The sequence below is a fragment of the Lampetra fluviatilis genome, chromosome 16 (genome assembly GCF_964198595.1).
Source record: "Lampetra fluviatilis chromosome 16, kcLamFluv1.1, whole genome shotgun sequence".
Classification (NCBI taxonomy): domain Eukaryota; kingdom Metazoa; phylum Chordata; class Hyperoartia; order Petromyzontiformes; family Petromyzontidae; genus Lampetra; species Lampetra fluviatilis.
Window position 1 is genome coordinate 14,829,613 of NC_136290.1, and position 16,678 is coordinate 14,846,290.

At 52.6% G+C, this 16,678-nt stretch overlaps 2 protein-coding genes across 2 annotated transcripts; both read right to left on the minus strand.

The window, feature by feature from the left end:
- Positions 1-7,783, minus strand: PSMC3 (proteasome 26S subunit, ATPase 3). The gene is made up of 12 exons (XM_078863825.1): positions 7,663-7,783; positions 5,483-5,563; positions 4,859-4,984; positions 4,064-4,168; positions 3,766-3,828; positions 3,485-3,622; positions 2,559-2,702; positions 2,275-2,423; positions 2,039-2,135; positions 1,776-1,921; positions 1,123-1,204; positions 1-850 (listed from the first exon to the last, which is right to left on the minus strand). Exons 1-12 carry the CDS (start codon positions 7,702-7,704, stop codon positions 740-742), a joined length of 1,284 nt encoding a protein of 427 aa, XP_078719951.1. The 5' UTR covers positions 7,705-7,783; the 3' UTR covers positions 1-739.
- A 2,676-nt stretch (positions 7,784-10,459) lies between these two features.
- TMEM178B (transmembrane protein 178B) lies at positions 10,460-16,644 on the minus strand. The gene is made up of 4 exons (XM_078863826.1): positions 15,994-16,644; positions 15,195-15,308; positions 14,698-14,835; positions 10,460-14,461 (listed from the first exon to the last, which is right to left on the minus strand). The coding sequence occupies exons 1-4, from the start codon at positions 16,367-16,369 to the stop codon at positions 14,217-14,219; spliced, it is 873 nt and encodes a 290-aa protein (XP_078719952.1). The 5' UTR covers positions 16,370-16,644; the 3' UTR covers positions 10,460-14,216.
- Positions 16,645-16,678: the final 34 nt, after the last annotated feature.

Below are 16,678 nucleotides of genomic sequence, written 5' to 3' on the forward strand. Positions count from 1 at the left end.
TTTCAGCAGAGAACATCTTTCATTTTATTACAAAAATGAAACGTCACCACAATTGCTCAAATCAGTCACTATTACATCTCTCCCAACGAAAGAGCACTTTGACTAAGTCTACCCATAACTCTTGACCCGACTGCCACATGGATGCCCCGCTCACTCACTCAGCCAGTGTCAGCCAGTTTTGCTTGGGCTGTGCGATTCACACAAAGGGCGGGGGTGGTTTGCTACCTGAATCCAGAACTCTACCCATCCATATTTCCAGCTTTGCCACTGTTGTGAATACACACCTACCCCCACCCTCCTCACTCACCTAATGGCACAGTGTCAGCACACCCAACACAGCCCACGTGGCTGATCTACTCAACGGAGGCCAGTTCTCCCCCCACTACCCCACTACCCAGAGAAATGTTTAATGTGTGCAAGGAACGTAATCCGCATGCGGCAACAAAACAAACTTGTACACAACATAAAAAAATGCCTTAATAAATGCCTTAATATCACCAGTCAACTACAGGCGGGGACATGCAATATATGTTTATTGTGGCATACGTAATTTGGGTGGGGGTTGCACACATGAGCTAGTGGTCTCGATTGGAGGGTGGGGCGTCCATACTGAAAATATTAAGAGCCACTGAATTAAGTCTTAAGGCTGAGAAAGGAACATCAATAAACACCGATTCATACCACGGATAAACACACGTGCCACCGGCCAGCCTGCGTGTGCCACAGAGGGGCCGCGGGTCTAGGCGTAGTACTGCAGGTTAGCCTTCTTCTTGGCCTGCACCTCCAAGATTCCGTCCATGTAGTCCTCATGTGTGAGCTCCGTGGCTCCACGGCGGAGCGCAATCATGCCCTGCCACACGATACGGCCGATGTGAGAATCCCACAAAGCACACAATACACATGCCAAATACACACAATGCATAACATTGGTGGTTCACAAAGTCATGGGAAGTAATCTGCGGACCTTGCAGATGTAAAGGTTTTCACAAAACACCATATGTTTTAGTACATGTTAGTCTGCCAAGATGTTTGAGGGTTGACAGCAGTCCTCAAGTCCAGAACGGTTTCAAACCACTGATGTATGGCATAACAGAGCCTCTGTAGTGTGGGTGAGGAACTCACTGCCTCCACACACACGGCCTTGCACTGTGCTCCGTTGAAGTCGTCTGTGCACCGTGCCAGCTCCTCAAAGTTCACATCGGGGCTACAGAACAGGAACACAATCATTAGGAACCACGGACTTGACCTTCCAGCAGGGCAATGCTGGGGTGTGTCATGATACCCGACCACTAAATCATGATCAATATAATCACTTGTACATTTGGTATTTGCCATTCTTATAGTGCAACGCTATCACAAAGACAGGTGCTATGTTTGACGCACTTAGCAGTAGCTTCGCAGGAGGAACAATATTACGATATGTAATCCCAATTGAGAACTTTACGGGTACATTACCAAATTTAAACAGTCTGGACTGCGATTCCGACAAAATGGCCGACTATTTAAATGATGTCACGGGATCTTTGATATCCACACTAAAGCAGAAGGCGTGCAATATGTTATGGTTAACACAGCTGGAGTATTACCCATGGTGGCCAGTGTGTAGGATGATGCTGAATATAATGCTGCTGTGGGCGATGAAGATGACACCCACAGTATTCACAGTATTAACAAGGGGGGGCCTGCTGGATTCGAATTCCGAACCTATGCAACAAGTGGTGAATGCGCTCCCCGCTGGGCAGCATCACCGTCCCAGAGAGCCGTGCCTCCTCTACCTGACATTCATCTTGCGGGAGTGGATCTGCATGATGCGGGCCCGCGCCTCCTCGTTGGGCATCGGGAACTCGATCTTGCGGTCGAGCCGCCCTGATCGGAGCAGAGCAGGGTCCAGAATGTCCACGCGGTTCGTCGCCGCAATCACCTTGAAGGCACAAGCACCGAGACATCACGTGCAAAAATATACAAGGATCCTCCTATAGCTGTACAGGTAGCGAGTGTCTCTGTACGAGGATCCCGTGTTGCCTGTAAGACTGCGCACCTTGACTTGCGTGTTTGGCTGGAAGCCATCCAGCTGATTGAGCAGTTCCAGCATCGTGCGCTGGACCTCACGGTCCCCAGCCTTCTCGCTGTCAAACCTGCGATGCACGCAAACCGCAGCAGCACAATGGCAACCCGGCCTTCCACTGTCACTCATGAGCAGTCGCCAACGCAGCAGTTTAAGAAAACAGCTCGAAGCTCCACCGCTGCTGGGATGGGAGGAATGGGGCAGGGCACCTCTTTGTTCCAATGGCATCAAGCTCGTCGATGAAGATGATGGTTGGAGCCTTCTCCTTGGCCAGTGCAAAGGCGTCCCGCACCAGCTTGGCACCATCGCCAATGAACATCTGCACCAGCTGTGGGCCGGCCAGCTTCAGGAATGTGGCCTGAGACATGCACATGTACGGAGTTTAGGAAACTCACACTCGCAAGTGTGGGCTCCCACTGCGGCCAGCATGGCCCGTGAGGACCACGCGTATGCGCGCCGTGTGTGCGTATCAGCACGTGTTGGGTGCTTGTACCTTAGTCTGAGCCGCACAGGCGCGGGCCAAAAGAGTCTTGCCAGTGCCGGGGGGCCCGTACATGAGCACTCCCTTGGGGGGTTGGATGCCCAGGTTCTCAAACCGCTCCTTGTGCGTCATGGGCAGCACAATGGCCTCCACCAACTGACAGAAACATCACAGCAAGAACTTCACTCTTCAGTATCGTGACTGACCAATCGCACTTCCCCCCTTCACCTGGTGCTTTCCAGGGTTTCACTGTAAGGGATCAATGCACTATACCCGGAAGCAAACAACACATTTATAACAATTCAAGTGATTTTATGCTCAAATTGATGCGGTGCACACCTTCAGTTTAGTCCCAAACTATTGGTGAACATTCCATGTTCTTATGGTAGGGATGAGTCTATCGTTGTGACAGCCACCTTTTAAGTTCCCCACAAAGTGGTACTTATTTTATTGAAACGGAGGGATTAGAACTCACAACCTTTCAACTACAAACCACTCACTCTCCCATTGAGCAACATGGCCTGATAATTATACCTAAGAAAATTATAAATAAATGTACAAAACTGGGCTGGTCGTGGGCAAAAACAGTTGTAGTAGTTCTGTTATCAGGGTGGTGGGCAGTATTGCTAACTCATCACAAGACGTCGCTAGATAGACCTCCTAAAGTCATTTATACATCACCAGACAACTTACCAAGTGTTCCACACAGTAAACTGTTAAAAGCTCTTTAAATCATGCCTAGCATTTCTCCAAAATCTTTCTTTACCCCAGAGTAAGAAGATACCTTGCTAGTCCTTTTTACAAAATATTATCACGAAAAAAATCTAAACAGATGCTAGATCTAGTAAAGAAATTGCTAATTTGGCAACACTGGTGGTGGTGGGGGGGAAATCAGTGTAAAAGCAGGAGCACTGTGCGATCCACCATTCACCCCACACCTCTTGAATCTGCTTGTCCAGACCGCCGACATCGCTGTACTGCTCCGTCGGTCGCTCGTCCACCTCCATGGCCTTGACGCGAGAGTCGTACTCTGTGGGGAGGGTCTCCAAGATCAGGTAGGAGTCCTTGTTCACTCCCTGTGAGGGGGACATAGTAAAGGTGGCTGTGAGCGTGCGGGCTCATGACTCAAAGGTCTTACGCTGCCCCACTAGCAGGGTGCTCTGAACGCGAGGCCACCCAACATGACCCAAGGAGCATGAGCGCATCACCGCTAACTTACCACAAGGTCTCCAGGCTTCAACTTCTCGGCATCAACCAGTCCGATGACAGGCAGAAAGTACGTCTGTGGTCACACACAATCAACACACATTAGCACCATCATCAACATGACATGAGGGCTGATGGAACACGAGGTGGAAGAGGCTGTACATTATTATAATGATTATCATCACCAAAACATATTGGCTGCATACTTGACCCTGAGGATGTCAACAATGGGGGGGCATTAAGCAATTAGAAGAGGTCACTGGGGAAAGGGCCACCCCACGACCACCTTTGTATCCCTGTGCGTCTGGTACCTGGCGAGTGGAAGTCTTGATGACGGCGCACTTGCCCTTTCGTTGAGAGTCCAAGTCCACATTGGCACCATCCTCCTCCTGCTCTGTGGGGTCTACATCCAGCAGCTGCTCACCACACACACACAAACATCATAAATGTAACGTAAACATAAAGTGACTGTGATGGCACTGTCGAAATATTGCAGGCGGCAAAGCATTCGCCCAGATAATTCTCTAGGCGCTGGTATGACCTGCCATAGTCTGTTGACGTTTTTATTGTAAGCTTAAAACATATCTTGTGATATCGCATTCACACACCGATATATTATGACTTGCTTTTACACCGTTTAAGTACAGGCAGTCCCCGGGTTACGGAAGACCCGACTTACAGCATTTTATAAGCACAATCCACATTTTTTTTACCAAAAACACCTGTACACCCTCATCAGACTGTTGAGGCAAGTGCTGGAGCAAACACCTATGAAGACCGGCACAGCACACAAGCGTGGGGTGTGGGCTGGCCCCACACCTGGCCACAATTTGTTTCCGCAGTGCTGATGTTGTACACATCGCACCAGGTACTCATTTATAGCAGTGCCAAGATCAGTTGAGATATCACTCACCACTGATTTTAGCCGTGGTTGGGAATCAAACTCAGGTCGCTGGGTTTTTTACAGTGTTCTTAACCAATACACAACGACAATCATAAAAACACACACATGCGACTGTACACCCACATCGCTATCAGATGCTGCTTGTGTTGGGGTCATATCAGTGGCAAGGTTTGCGTAGCAGCAAAGATGAGCAGTGACTTACCTCAATAACATTGGAGACCAGGTACGGCAGCGTCTTGTTCACCTTGATCTTCTCTGTATTCTCCTTGATCTTCTCCTTCATGGCTGTGAGCTCGTGGTTAATTCTCATCGTCTCACTCTTCATTATCTGTCACATGGCCAGAGTTGGGGATGAATTAAAAAGATATTTCACAACCACAATTACAGGACCAATTTCAGGATAAGTGGTCAGTTGTGAAGATATCAGAAATCAGAGAGTGCAGTTTATATAATCAAGCCACATCATCCCACCCAGCAGCTCTGCTATTGAGTGTGTAGTCATTGAAACTGCACTGGGGCCAATGGGCTGGAGTGGCCCAGACACCGCTACAAAGAGTCAATTAAATTGGAAAGTGGGCCACATTGTATTCCTTGCAAAAGGGCCCACGACAACCATGCTATGCCACTGATCATACCCATGGAATGTGAATCTTTGTATTTACAATAAAATTCTAAGATAATTTGCCGAATGTTTACTTTGTGGAAGGTAGGAGTTTGTTTTCTGAAGCACGTCTGTCAATTCAACGTCATTAAATGAAGTCTGACCCAGAGAAGGGTTAGACTGGAGGGTTAATATTATTTGGGGTTTTCTGTGTGCGATGAAAACCTTTATCTCATTGTCCAGGAGACGTGTGCGCTGTATGATTTCCTCCGTGCCCATCTTGAGAATCTCCTCAGCAATGCCATCCTGCAACACAAACCTCTGATTAACACGGTTGGATACATATGGTGTGAAAGAAGTTCAATATACATACATACAAACCATAACCACATACCTTTACCATTACTATATCACTCAACTACCACCGAATGACTATGATCGCAATTAACATATCAAAACCAGGAGCATTAAACCATCAGAAAAACTCCGGTCATACTCGAAGCAGCATTTGGCTAACCCTCGAAGACGATCACTCATTCTTGGTTCTTTCAGTAAAGTCACGTAGATAGAAAAATAATATAAAAGCAAGTGAATAAAAAATAAATAAAAAGCGACTAATGTAGACTGTAGCCTGGTTCTTAATCTGAGTGAGTGTACTGGCAGTCTATAATGTAGACTGTAGCCTTGTTTTAAGCTGGTGAGCGTATTTCCAGTCTATAATGTAGACTGAGCAATGGTTATTAAACTGAGTGAGTGTACTGGCAGTTCTATAATGTAGACTGTCGCCTGGTTCTTAACCTGAGAGAGCACACTGGCAGTCTATAATGTAGACTTATTCTGGTTCTTTCAGTATTCAAAATATGAATTAAAATAAAACTACATATAAAACTAAAAACACGGCGTTTCGATTGCAACACAAGCAGTCATCATCAGGGAAAGGGGAGTTAGCCTCTAAAGGCAAACTGTTTATAAAGGTTTAGAGATGGACGTAGCCTAAGTGTGTCAACAGCATGGACGGGGCAGCTAATGTTAATGTCGGATAAAACCCCGACACTGGCAGTAGATCCACACCAATTAAAGCATTGCACCTCGCTCCACACACCCACACTACTGACGGTGGAGGTTGACAAGAAAACACATATCAAGTCATGACCCAAAGTGGTTGATGACATCTTTCCAATGATTGCGGAGCTTATCACCATCCTCTCGGTTGAAATTGTGGCTGTGTCTGCATATATGGATGGCTTCATGAACGAATCTTTGTTGATAGCCAGTAGGCTTGCAAAGTACCATCGTCTTAGAGACATCAATTTCGTGTGAGCCACGTGCATTAAAATAATGATCAGCCACGGCAGAAGTATTGGTCCTACCGTGTTTCAAATATGCCTTATTCTTTTTATTTTATTACTGAAAGAACCAGAATAAGTCTACATTATAGGCTGCCAGTGCACTCACTCAGGTTAAGAACCAGGCTACAGTCTGCATTATAGACTACCAGTACGCTCACCAGCTTAAAACCAGGTTGCAGTCTACATTATAGACTGCCAGTACACTCATCAAGGTTCAGAACCCGGTCTAGTCTGCATTATAGACTGCCAGTTCACCGAGGTTAATAACCATTGCTACAGTCTTCATTATAGACTGCCAGTACACTCACCAAACGTAATAACCAGGCTACAGTATGGACTGCACATTCAACGTGTCGGAAAGACAGCCCTATTTTTTTCCCTTCTACGTGACTTTACCGAAAGAACCAAGAATATGAAGCCAAACATAGTTAAACCTCCGTTGTTACAGGACTTGGATGGGAAACTGCCCGAAACCACTCGGCGTGACTTGCCCAGGAGATAACACGACAGTACTGGATTATTGAATCAACCTGTACGGCGCTTTGCGTGTATTACCCCCTTCCAACACTCGGAATGACTATCTGGGTTATCTGGCTTCCTCACACACGCCACTCATTCATCAAATTCATGGCCAGCCATGTAGCAGCAGCAGCACGCTCCTGGGAGGCTGCCACGAGACTCGGCGAGGCTTTCCCGGGTGCATGACTCGGACGAGCCTGGGTCGCCCAGACTCCGCAACAGCGGAGAATCTGGGACTCGGGCTCCGTTGAACGCCTCACGCTCGCAACGCGTAGCTTGGATAACTACTTACTAACTAGCGAGTGATTCGTTAATTAGTGATCAACCATTTACGGCAATCCGCGACTCTCTTCTAGACGATGCCTCGTCACGCCAGGCCGCAGCAGTCGCGTCGCTCGCCTCCCGCGAGCCCCCTTGACCTGCGGGGCCGGGAGGGCGGCAGGAGAGGGGCAGGGAAGGGGGAGCTGGGCCAGGGGCGAGGGGCAGGGGGGCGAGGGGCAGGGGGGCAGCGGGGCGAGGGGAGACGTCGCCGCTCACCTCCGCCTCGTCCCACACAGCTCCACTCTCCGGCGCCGACATCTTCACTCTACGCCGGAACGTGGACGCTAGTGCCCGCTTCACAGACTGCACATTCAATGGACGTTCCAAGAATAAAAATTAAAGCTCGTAAATTACAGGCATTTCTATCTCGTAACAAGCACGACTTTACCAAAGAGAGGACATGTGTAATGCTACGCGCGCTGCTATTATTTTATTTTAACATGTTTCTAGCAACCAAACGTCAGAACATTCCTGCGCAGCAGATTCAACAGCTATTGTATTTCATAGTATGCATGGAAATCACGCGGCGTCTTCCCACGCAAATCAAAGGGACCGAGGTTATTCAATCCCATACAACGGATAGGTGCACCTGCTGCATAAGAAAAAAAATTGGACAGATTGAGTCTTTCATCCAGCAGTGGATTGATCATGGCTCATGATGATAAGTCGCGTTTTACTATGTGTGCTTGTGTTTAACTACTCAAGGGATACTTCACCTATCGATGTCATTGTAACAGTTGGACACGGTGCTGAGGTCAATGCCATCGCCTCTGGAAGGCGAACTTCTAAAACTTCCAAAAAGGATCCTGGGCAAACCTCCTCCAATGACCATCATCTTTACCACCATTACCATCGTTGCTATGGTGACTATTACCACTATCAATACCATGGCCTCTATCATAACCACCACTGTCCTACACCCAATGGTAATGTTTGTAAACATCACCATCAACCCCATGACCACTATAATCTTCAATTTAATAACATGCCAATGAATCATCACCACCATCATGCAGATCACCACCATGGTGACTATCACCACGTCGCTTGTGCCAGGCTATGTGCACGTTGAGGCCACGTGAAGTGTCAAACGCCCGCCGGCAGGAGGTCACACACCCAGGTGCCACGGGTCGACTGACTGAGACGACTGGCCGATACACCACCTGTGCCCCCTACTGTGCCAACTCTCTGAGCTTTAGCCACCCGGCGCTCCGCTCGTTGTTGTGAGCGTCGCTCCTCCGCCCTCCGTTGTTGTTGGAGGGCGACTGACTCCAACTGCCCAGCAGCGTCCTTCACGAGCCTCCTCCACAGAGGCCGATCTTGACACCGCTGGTACCAGTCATTGGCAAGTCCACTCAGCTCCACATCCTCCTGTACCACATCACTCCATCTCTTCTCTAACTCGTGCCGCGCCCGTTTAGCCCCCTCGATCCGGCCGAACAAAAGCTGTTTAGGCATGCGGTGGCTGGGAATACGGGCTACATGACCCAGCCAACGCAGCCTTGCCTGCCGGAGGAGCTCACCGATGGGATTTTTCCCAGATCTTTCAAGGATCTGTGAGCTCCTCACACAATCCAGCCTGGTTAAACCCAGGATGGATCGTAGGCAGGCCAGCCTAAATGTTTCTAACTGGCGAAGATGTTCCATTAGGGGGGGGGGGGGTCCACGGACACGCGCATCTGGTGCCACCCAGTGGCTAAATCTGAAAAATAAAAATATCCCACAAGAACCGAGGTCTTTACCCCCGAGTGTTACCAACATCAAACTGGGCCACTCCCACCTTCACCCACATCATTAACACCAAAGACATTGTCCGAGCCGACTTTTGTTGTAGAGCTTTAAATGAAGGAACATTTGCGTATGGTTGTGCAGTATTTTAGATTTCATGTGGCCCAGTGGTATCAACACCATCATCTTTACCGCCTTCAAAAATACCACGACCATCATAACCACCTTCACTATCATCCACACGATCACCTTCAAGACCACCACCATTACCATCATTCCCTCCTATGCTCACCAAGAAATGTCTGTCCGTCCCGCGCGTGACGTCACTCCACATGAGACCCACCCCCCTCATTAATATTCATGAGTCGGTGGATTTTTAGACAAACGCAGAGGAAGGTCGAGCTAAATTAAATAATTTATTACGCAAAGTCGCTTCAAATATGACGTTTCTTTACAGAAAGTGACGCTAAAAAAATTTATCTACGCAGCACAGTGCTACATCCGTGCGTGACGTCACTGCTAGCCCCGCCCCCCTTCATTAATATTCATGCCCGAGTGGAAATTTACACTAACGCACAAGAAGGTCGCGCACCCCTCCACAATAACCACGAGGGGGTGACGTCAATCCACATGCCGCACCCCTCCCCAATAACCATTAGCGGGTGACGTCACTCCACATGGGGCAACCCCCCCCCCCCTCATTAATAATCATGAGCTGAAAAATGTTTCTATTGAATATTTCAGATTTACTGCAATATACCCCCGTCCTTGGACAGGCAAAAAAGCTCGTCAACAATAACCGCCGTTCTCCACTACGTGACGGTGACGTCACCACAGTACTTGTGCCAGGCTAGGTGCACTTGAGGCCACGTGAAGTGTGGAAGGCCCGCTGTTGTCAAGAAGTCAGAACAGAATCCAGGTGTTATGGGTTAACTGACACGACTGGCAAATTCACCACCTGTGCTCCCCACTGAGCCAATTTTCTGTATTTTACCCACACAGCGCTCCGCTCGTTGTTGTGAGCGTCGCTCCTCCGCCCTCCGTAGTTGTTGGAAGGCGACTGTCTCCAACTACCCAGTAGCACCGTCCTTCAGGAGCCTCCTCCTCAGAGGCAGATATCGACACCACTGGTGCCGGTCATTATCACCACCATCTTCACCACCATCGCTACCACCCTGATCTCAACCACCAGCCCTTGTTGGCTTGCGCCTGCTGTCCGCTTCTCCTCCGAGTCGCGTTCCCGTGATGAAACCACACGACCGCACACCGCTTCATACAAGTCGAGATCGCATTTATTGCAATGTACAAACGAGATGGCGAGACGCGGGCACGATGATGGCTCGGCCAGGGGCTGGCGACGAGGAGCGGTGATCTAAACCACGACGGTGATGGTGTCACGATGATGGTGATCATAACGTCGCGATGATGATGATGGCAATCATGATCAGGGCCACTCTGAGGTTTCTGGAGACCCGAGGCTGAATGCGACGTGGAGCTCCATCGTTGTCGACATCGACACAGGCGGCGGTGGGGCCCTCTGCTGCATGTCGGCGGGATAAATGTCCCCTCTTGCTGACCCCCCCCCAACTCAGGGTGGTCCTGATGATGACACCATGCTGACATTATGAATCAAGCTCTCATGATGATGACGCTTCCATGATAATGGTGGTATTATAGACGACGTGAGCACGGTAATCGTGACGTGCATGACAGCGGTAGTCGTGACACCGCGACGGGAATGATACTCGCCACACAATGTATGGTCACGTGTGCCGACGTCACAGTACAGAGTTGTCAAATTGACAAACTAAAAACATCGCAAATTACTTGGGAAAACCGCAAAGCAACATCGCCGAACCGACTGACAGCCTACCCATTCGCAGGTCGGTGCTGCGTACACCAGCCGCGTAGGGGTGGCTGCCACTGCAGGTCCCCTGTTAGAATGCCGCAGGGCAATGAACTGTTTGATGGGGGATGCGGAGGATGTGAAGCGAACCCTCGTGACGGGGATGAAAACACGGGGTTGTGACCCAAAGTGTGTCTCGTGGCAGCACCAAGCAGACCGCGCGTATGGGTTTGTGTCGGGGACAGGGCGAATGAATGGGTCCCGATGTCCTCCCTTCACCTGACTCATTTGGCAAGCGACGCGAAGCAGGCAGAGCGTGCAGGGACGCAGACACACGCCTCGCCGCCGCGCCTCCTACTCCAGTCGTGGTCACAGAGAGCGACACCGCGTTAGTAGCCAGCTCGTAGTGCATAAGTACACGGGAACATGCGCCACACACATAGGCAGTACTTGCTCCAGAAACACACACAGCACACACTCCGCACACCGGATAGTCCGCATACATACACAGACACGCTCTATAGACAACATCGACATACACAGGCACGCACACACACAATCCACACACACGCCATACACATACACAGGACGCTCACTAAAAAAGGCACACGCTCCACACACAAAGACACACACGTTGCACACACGATAAAGACCTAAGATTCCCCCGAAATCCCGAACAGACTGCTGGGGCAAGTTCCGTTAACGGGCACCTATTAAGGCCGGCATGGCAAACATGGTGGTGAGCACCCAACACCACGTCCGGTCGCCTTTGTCTCCCCAGTACTGATATTTACATACCGCACCAGGTACTCATTTAAGGCTGAGTCGACCTAATGGAGAACCAGGACCGGTTCAGATATTCGTAACTGATGTTGGCTGAGTGGGAATCTAACTCGGGTCGTCGGGTTCGTAGTGCAGTGTGCTAACCACTGCACCACCGATGCCGACTTGCACTCATAGACGCGCACTCGATACGCACAAGACACACACACACACGTACCGCACACACAAGCGAAATCAGCAGCCCGGGCACGCAACTTGACAGTGCATCCACAATACTGATGTCGTGAAGCTAGTGATTAATATCATGGCAGTGGAAATCCATTTGAATGCGCCCTTCCTCACACGATCCACCAACCCCAGCTCTCCACATTCACACCACACAGGCTATATGAACCATATCTTAGCGAGCAAACCGAGCACTGTACATTGGTCAACACAATGAATAAATTAACAAAACTATTAAATATTGTCCTTGAAAGGAAATACTGTACAGGATTCAACTTTTCGAACCCGTGCCTTCTGGCGTGGCGTTGTGAAGACGGGAGGCTTTGCGGCGCAGCGGATACCGTGGTCTGTGCAGTGGAAAAGCATCAACTTCAATCACAAAATCTCCCCGTCGAGCAGGAGCAAAACCGCCGAAGAGGGGCTCCAAGCGACGCCCCCTGGTGGCGGGTGCAGCAGTGATGGCTGTGGACACGCGGGCCCGGGCAGACAGAACCAGTCTCGAGCTCGCCCCAACCACAATCTCTACCTAGCTGCTCGTGCTAGACCTACCCTTGACCACAGCTAGCCAACCAGCCACGAACACGAGCCCGAATGCTAACCTCTAACCAACCAACCGGGCTCTGGCATTATCCCTCTCACTCACCCCGACCTTACTCCTAACAACTACTGCTTCAGTAGCGTAGCTATCGACTGTGCAGGGAATTCAGCTGCGCTGGGGTCCACAGACCAGAGGAGCGCAGGCGCTGTGCTAGGAAGAGAGGGTCATTAGGAAGGGAGCCAAATGTAACATCTTGCACTAGGGCCCATGTCAACCAGCAGACACGACCTATATCCCTATCTAACCACGCGACGTCACTGCCCCCACCATCGGTGCTCAGCCAGAGCTCCTAACCACGGTGTGTTCGCTTGGTAGTGTTGGTGGCGACATTACACTGCCAGAGGCTCCTCGGGGAGAGGGAGGCGGTTCTCTGCCCTGGCTAGGGAGCTGAGGGAGACACAGAGACGGGCACTGGGGTCAACGGGCTGGCAGCTGAACCAACGACGAGACCACAAGGAACCCCGGCTTTGCGCGGGGCCCATTTCTTTATACTCAGAAATGAAGCTTCGATTAAACATTGAAACAATGAGCCATTGTATTTGCAGTGGACCCACAAGCAGAAATATCTCACCACGTTGGCCATAACTGTCCCTTACAGCATAGACATATCTAATACGCTAACGTTTCGGAAAATGGCCCTTCTTCAGGACATTGCTAATTTCGAATGCGGCGATTTATTTTTGCAAATGTGGCACTCCATGCCATAGGGGCACGGCCACTGGTACGAGGTGACGGCTGCTTCAAGGTGAAGAGTCGCGATCCGTGTACTCTACAAGCAGCAGGGATTCTAAACTCAGAGCGACGCTTTCCAAGTCCCAGGCCCCTGCTCATCGGACCCTCGACTCCACATCCCAAATTCCAGACGCCCTGAGCCGCAGACTCGGAACACTTGAGCTGGGATCCCCAAATCCCATACGAGGCTGCGCCGGGCACACAGCACGAGTGTCACCCCACGTCTCGGTGACCCCGACACGAATTCGTATGTACAAAGAATAATCATAACAGCGATGATCGTAAAAACCCCCAACACACACAGACAAATATCCCCATCACAATTTGCATTTTTCATCTATAGTGTTCAGTAAACGCGATTCTAACACTGAGGACACCAACCCGGACGCGTCGCGGCGCCAGTGGGTGTCACGTGGTGAGGGGGCGCCGCCCCGTCTAGAGTTCACAACACGCCCGGCACCCGACGGATTAACACCTGGAGAGATACACCCGGTGAGATGCACCTGGCAGATTAACACCTGGTGGGTTAACACCTGGCAGATTAACACCTTCTGAAACTCACCCGGCAGACTCATCACACCTGGCGGATTCACACCGAAGAAGCTCACGACTGGCCCCTCATCCAATCGCGGTGTGCACAGGTGGCCAGATGCCGCGAGGAGGTGGAGAGGAACGAGGGGGGTAGGGGGGGTGGTTGATGGAAGAGGGGGGTAGGTGGGTGGATGAGGGAGGGCCCCCCTCGGTGCATCTCTCCGCCCCCCGCAATGGTAAGGAAGGTTTTGGGGAGGGAGGGGGGCATATGACCACGTGCGCGGCCCCGTGGGTTTCCTCCCCCGCCGAGGACAGGGCGGGCGAGGATCACACCATCCCGTTCTCGGAGAGGGGCTTGGGTGTGGCAGTCCGTGGCCCGGCTAAGGAGGGGGCGAGGGTGCAGAGAAAGCCGGCGAGCAGCGCCAGCCCCAGACCCCCCCACGCGCAGAACATGGACCAGCCGTAGCCGTGGGCGATGTCACCGGGGAGGCTGAAGACACTCTTGGGGAAGCGAGACAGCTCGAAGTTGATCTCGGCCACGAAGGTGCAGAGCGAGATGATGCAGAAAGTTCCTGGGAGGGTAGGGAGTGGGGGGGGGGGCACTCAGTTGTGAAATTTGTTTAGTGAGCATATTTATTGTGCGTTAGATGGGGCCCCATGCTGCTGTTGCCAATATATTTTCGATTACCGGATAGCATTGGCTATGAATTATAATTGCAACATTGTTGTGCTTGGATTTGATGCTGTGCTACTCTGCACGGTGTGCTGCCGTGCTCGGTGTGCTGCTGTGCAGGGTGTACTGCCTCACCGCCCATGAGGAAGAGCAGCCCCGCCACGTACTGCATGAGTCCGCGCCCTCGGCACCCGCCCAGGGCCCCCACGACCCAGCCAAAGGCCACAACGGCCACCGCCATCCCCAGAAACCCCACGGTCATGCGCCGCAGGTCTGAGCGAACACAGACAGCAGTGCGGGAGCGTGTGTTCATGGGTTACTCCGTGAGTATTGCTAAGTGCTGCTCTTATCATCAGCAGCCATTGTATATCCACTGCTGGATGAAGCCTCCCCACCCAGCCGCCATCCCTCACGGTCCTGTGCTGCTACCATCCGCCTCGCTCACTCCGACTCGTGACCTGCTCGGTGGGCCGTGCTGGGTGTGCTGCTCCACTGGGTGGGGGCACCTGCTCGTGGACGGTGCATTCACGTACTGACCAGGTGTCCCGCAGTGTACTTGCCCGTGAACGCTGCTCAAGTGTCGTGAGTACCACTTGGGTGCCGCCCGTGAGTGCTGCCCGCGCCGTACTCACGCAGAGAGTGCCACTCGTCCTGGCGCAGGGCGAGCGTCACGTTGTGCGCGAGGTTGCGCGGCAGCGCGGCGGACGAGAAGTGGTAGCGCACGGCAGCGCAGCGCGGCACGGCGCCTGCACGCAGCACCCAGCAGTAGCAGCAGGGGCAGCAGCAGCAGCAGAAACCGCCGCGTGTAAACAACACGCCCCCTCCAAACCATACCCCACCCCGTGAGCGCGACACGCGGGGGCAGCGACCCGCACACAGGGGGGTTCGGGGTTTAGGGAACGCGACGGGAGACCGCCGTGACCCGCGCGAGGGGGACAGCTTCGGCATGCGGGGGGGGGGGGGGATAGATACCAGGGGCAAGGAGCGCCCAGGGACCCAACGAGCACGCGTTCCGCCTCGGTAGAGTCGGCCCCGTGTGAAAGAATGGCGGCGTTCCCCCGTTGTTTATCAGGCGCCGCCATGGCCAAGCCGTTGAGGAAGAACTCGCGAACCCGAATCGCGGAGGTCTCTTGTCCCCCGAACAGGAGCGGGCGGCGCTTGGGGAAGAAAACAATCCCCCCCCCGACTCGCACACTCACACGGCGCAGGTTACACTAAGAGTGCTTTTGCATTGTCCTCGTCGACTGCCCAGACCACGGTCCTGATCCAACAACAACAACAACACCGGCGGCGGCGGCGTGAGACACACGAACCCGCCTGCCCCAGTCGCGTTGAAGTCCGCGGCCGCCGTCAGCACCACGGACAGCGCCCGCTGCCCGCGGTGCCGACGAGCACCGCCCAGCCGACCACCACTCGGCCACCGCCGTGTACCTTTGGCGATGAGGTCGTCGATCTCGTCGTCGAAGCCCAGGCGAAAGCACCTGGTCCAGAGGCCCGTGTGCGTGGAGTTGTAGTGCCGAAAGCAGGCCGCGTCGGGCGTGGCGGAGCCCCAGAATTCTCGCCGATGCCGGGCGAATCTTCCGCCCCGCTGCCCGCGGGGCCTTTGTCTGAGCGGAAGGTTGCTGTTGTAGTTGTAAATGTACCCCGGGTCGTTACGGCGACTGAGCGAGATGCGGCAGCGCTCTTTGTGCTGCCGCGTGTCCGTCTCGTACCAGTGGTCGGAGCACGCGGCCACGGCGAGCAGCCCCAGCGCGCACAACGCCAGGGCGAGCCCCGCGCACAGCAGCACCCGGGCAGCAGCAGCCATGTTAGCAGCGGTAGCAGCAGAAGGAACAGCAGCGGTAGCAGCAGCAGCAGGAGGGGGGGGGGGAGTGGAGGGGGCGGGGCGGCGTGCAGGAGGATGGGGGCGCTAGTATGACCGGGCCGTCGCCGTGAGAGTCTCTGCGCCGCGACGTCTGGGCAGCATCGCCAAGAGAATTCGCGTGGCCGCGGGAGGCTGAGCGGTGGCGCCCGGGATTATTGTTGCTCAGAGCGGCGATTTACCCGAGCCGGGCGCTCCGAGACGGACGGGGATCGCCTGCAGAGGGCGCCACTCACCCGTGTCCAGAGACGAGAA